Source organism: Propithecus coquereli, unplaced genomic scaffold (genome assembly GCF_000956105.1).
Source record: "Propithecus coquereli isolate 6110/MARCELLA unplaced genomic scaffold, Pcoq_1.0 Scaffold11, whole genome shotgun sequence".
NCBI classification, from domain to species: domain Eukaryota; kingdom Metazoa; phylum Chordata; class Mammalia; order Primates; family Indriidae; genus Propithecus; species Propithecus coquereli.
Genome location: NW_012134969.1, coordinates 3,916,815 through 3,920,103, shown reverse-complemented (window position 1 = coordinate 3,920,103; position 3,289 = coordinate 3,916,815). Strand labels below are relative to the sequence as shown.

The 3,289-nt window shown below is 35.3% G+C and overlaps 1 protein-coding gene across 1 annotated transcript in view; it reads right to left on the bottom strand.

Moving 5' to 3' along the window:
* The window catches only part of DGKH (diacylglycerol kinase, eta), a 174,771-nt gene that overhangs the window by 41,103 nt on the left and 130,379 nt on the right, over positions 1 to 3,289 (bottom strand). Inside the window, exon 22 of the mRNA XM_012648226.1 lies at positions 873 to 980. Within this exon, the coding sequence (XP_012503680.1) occupies positions 873 to 980 (108 nt within the window). The remainder of the gene's footprint in view (positions 1 to 872; positions 981 to 3,289) is intronic.

Below are 3,289 nucleotides of genomic sequence, written 5' to 3'. Positions count from 1 at the left end.
CACATACATACACACACACACACACACATACACACACACACACACAAGTTTAGAAAACGAAGAGTACTGAAAGGTATTGTGGCAGGCAGAATAATGCCCCCTCCCCACCCCAAACTGTTCATATCCTAATCCCCTGGACCTGTGAATGAATGTGTTACCTTACATGGCAAAAAGGAGCTTTGTGGATGTGATTAAATTAAGGGCCTTGAGATGGGGAGATTGTCCTCAACGATCTGTATGGGCCCAGAGTAATCACAAGAGTCATTAAAAGCAGAAGAAGAAACAGATCAGGAGGTCAGAGTATATGCAACATGAGGATTTAGCCTGCCTTTGTTGACTTCGAAGATGGAAAGAAGAGCGTGGGCAGCCTCTAAAAGCTGGACAGGGCAAAGAGCCCCAGAGCCTCCAGGAGGAAACACAGTCCTGCTGACACCTCGATTTTAGCCCAGTGAGACCGTGTCAGACTCTATCATACAGAACTGTAAGGTGCTAAATGTGTGTGATGTGGCTAAATTTGTGTTAATTTGTTACAGCAGCAGTAGAAAACTAACAAAGGAAATAAAAAAGTGAAACCTTCTTTTCTTTATTTTCTAATCTACTTTTGCAAAGTAGATTCTTTTATGTTCATCCAGAAAATTATTACATACATGCCAAGATATGCCTATCTATATATTTAACATGAGAAAATTTAGAGTATATCCATGACAGACCATTCAAATAAAATCTTAAATCTCTTCCACACCTCATCTTCCCCATGTAAAATATTCTGAGATGAAATTAAATTACTATTAAAAAGCATATTTTAAAAAGTGAGGTATTCCAGTAATTCAATTATTTTTGAGGAAATGATTTACTCCCATCATGCTACTTACATCATCCTCTTTAGTTCCACCCCAGAAGTTAGTGCCTCCCGCATAGCTGGGGATGTTCAACACTGCTATGCCTTGCAAACTGGGGAGAGGAATATACTGCCCATCACACTGTAAGGTAAAAAACTTAAGAGATTAGGTAAAAAGGGCAAAACCACTACTTTGGAAGACAGTAAAATACCAAAGACAAAAGGCGATGGAGCAGAATGCATTGGTAATGTCTGCTTTCCTGTTAATACATTCTTACATGTTGCAAAAGGTTTTATCTTATTTTTTTTAATTAAAATAATTTAAAAGTGTAAATAACTATAGCAGAAGCTGTTACAGAGAACTGATTTTTAAAAAATGTTATACCTCTTTACTCCAGAGCCAGGCAGTACTTTTCTTGAGTCTTTTTCAGGTCACTTATGATATTCTCACTTGTACTGTAGTTCTCTCTGTACTTATTTTAAGTATCCTTTTGAAAGCAGGCTGTGTAAGGGCAGAATCTGGTACTAACTGTCTCACTTAGCACCTCTCACAGTCCCCGATACATTGCTGGTGCTCTATAACCACCTGGGGACTGGCTAAACTCAAAAGCTGAGTTGTTCAAGCAGTCAGAACCAAAGCCAAGCAAAAATACACTACCACTTAAAGAGGGGAGAGGGGAAAGACATGGCTGCTGAAATGATGTGATGTGAATAAATTCTGAGTAGAAGTAGAATTGTTACCTTGTCATAAATGTTGTTTCTTAAATTAATTTTTTAAAATTAAATTAATGCTATTTGCTTTTTTGGCACATAGCTGGTATTCAATGTATATTTGTTTTTCTTTTAGAGATGGGAGTCTTGCTCTGTCGCCCAGGCTGGAGTGCAGTGGCACAATCATAGATCACTGCAGCCTCAAACTCCTGGGCTCAAGCGATCCTCCTGCCTTAGCCTCCCAAGTAGTTGGGACTACAGGTATGTGCCACCGTGCCTGGCTACTGTTTGCTTCATTCTATTAACTCTTAAACAAAGCCTTAGTTGCCTATTAAGGTGACAATCAGTTAAGAAACTGATTTTTTAAAAAATTACTTAAGAAAAATGACCATAATTATACTATATAAATTATATGATGATCATATTTAATATTTTAATCAGCATTTAAACTGAACCACTTAACATTTTTCTAAGTGAACATTTAATCCAACTGAAAGATTTAAGCCTTCATTTTAAAAGAGAAGAGCCTGCAGATGTTACACTTAAAATATATGCTACGTTTTCATTAATTTCTTATGCTAAAAATAACAATTTTTTTTAAATTGCATTTTAATATGCAATCAAAATTATCTCCTACCTTTAGAACAAAGGAAAATCCAGTCTGAATCCATTTCAACCACTTTAAATAACTCAGACTTCATAAACGATTTACCCCACGTGCATTTTTTACAATTCCTTTTTTTCCTTTTTCATGAAAACACAGTGTTAACCATCAGACCAGGTTGAGCATTTCACATCCAAAGGTCCACACTGTAACCCAGCACCTAGGGGTGTGCCTGACACATAGCTGGTGTTCACTGTATATTTGGTAAATGAATACATATTAAATACTTACTAGAATAATAAACTTGTTCTCCATCCAATGCATTAAACAAGTATCTTTGTGTGCTTCAGAAAAAGCTATTTTAAGTCATATAACTAACTTAAAGGAAATGGAAAAAAATAAAAATACTATCTCTATAAATATAAGAAGTATTTTTAAAAATAATTCAGAGCAGCCTTTAAAGATTTTAGAAATGGATGCACTTTATTTGCAAGCATGGTATGGAAAAAGAACATTTTCAGAAAGAAGTTTCATGTGCAGTGCTGAATTTAACATATATGCATTAAGCAAAACATCTGGAGTGAACTGCTTAATATCCATCTTATAGAATCTCATAGGAAAAACAGAAGCAGCACAGATAACAAATTAAGGTCACATGACTCAAAAGTTTTTTATATTCAGGAAAAATGTCAGGAGTGTTCTACTCTTTCATAATCTGCCCTATCATCCCACGGTTCTATTTGTGGGTTCGAGATGTTGCAAAATGCTACAAAACTGCAGTTACACTTTTTTTCTGATCTGTCTTGCTGTGCTCATTTCACCAGGTAATATGGTATGGTGATTAAGTCTATCTGTCTTAATTTTATAAGCAATGATAAATCGAACCAGCTGATCATGCAGTTGTTTTTAGAGTAAAACGTGTAGTATGCTGATCTTGACCAAGACATGTAGCTGATAATGAATGAACCTGGCACCTCTTTAGCCCACATTCCAGTTGAGATAACATCTAAAATAACAATGCTCTGTTTAAATTGTTGAGCTGTAGACTTAACATTTATACATTTTTTGTATGTATGATGTACTTTAATTTAAATGTGTATTTATTTTTTGTTCCAATTATTTCTAACAAGAAATTA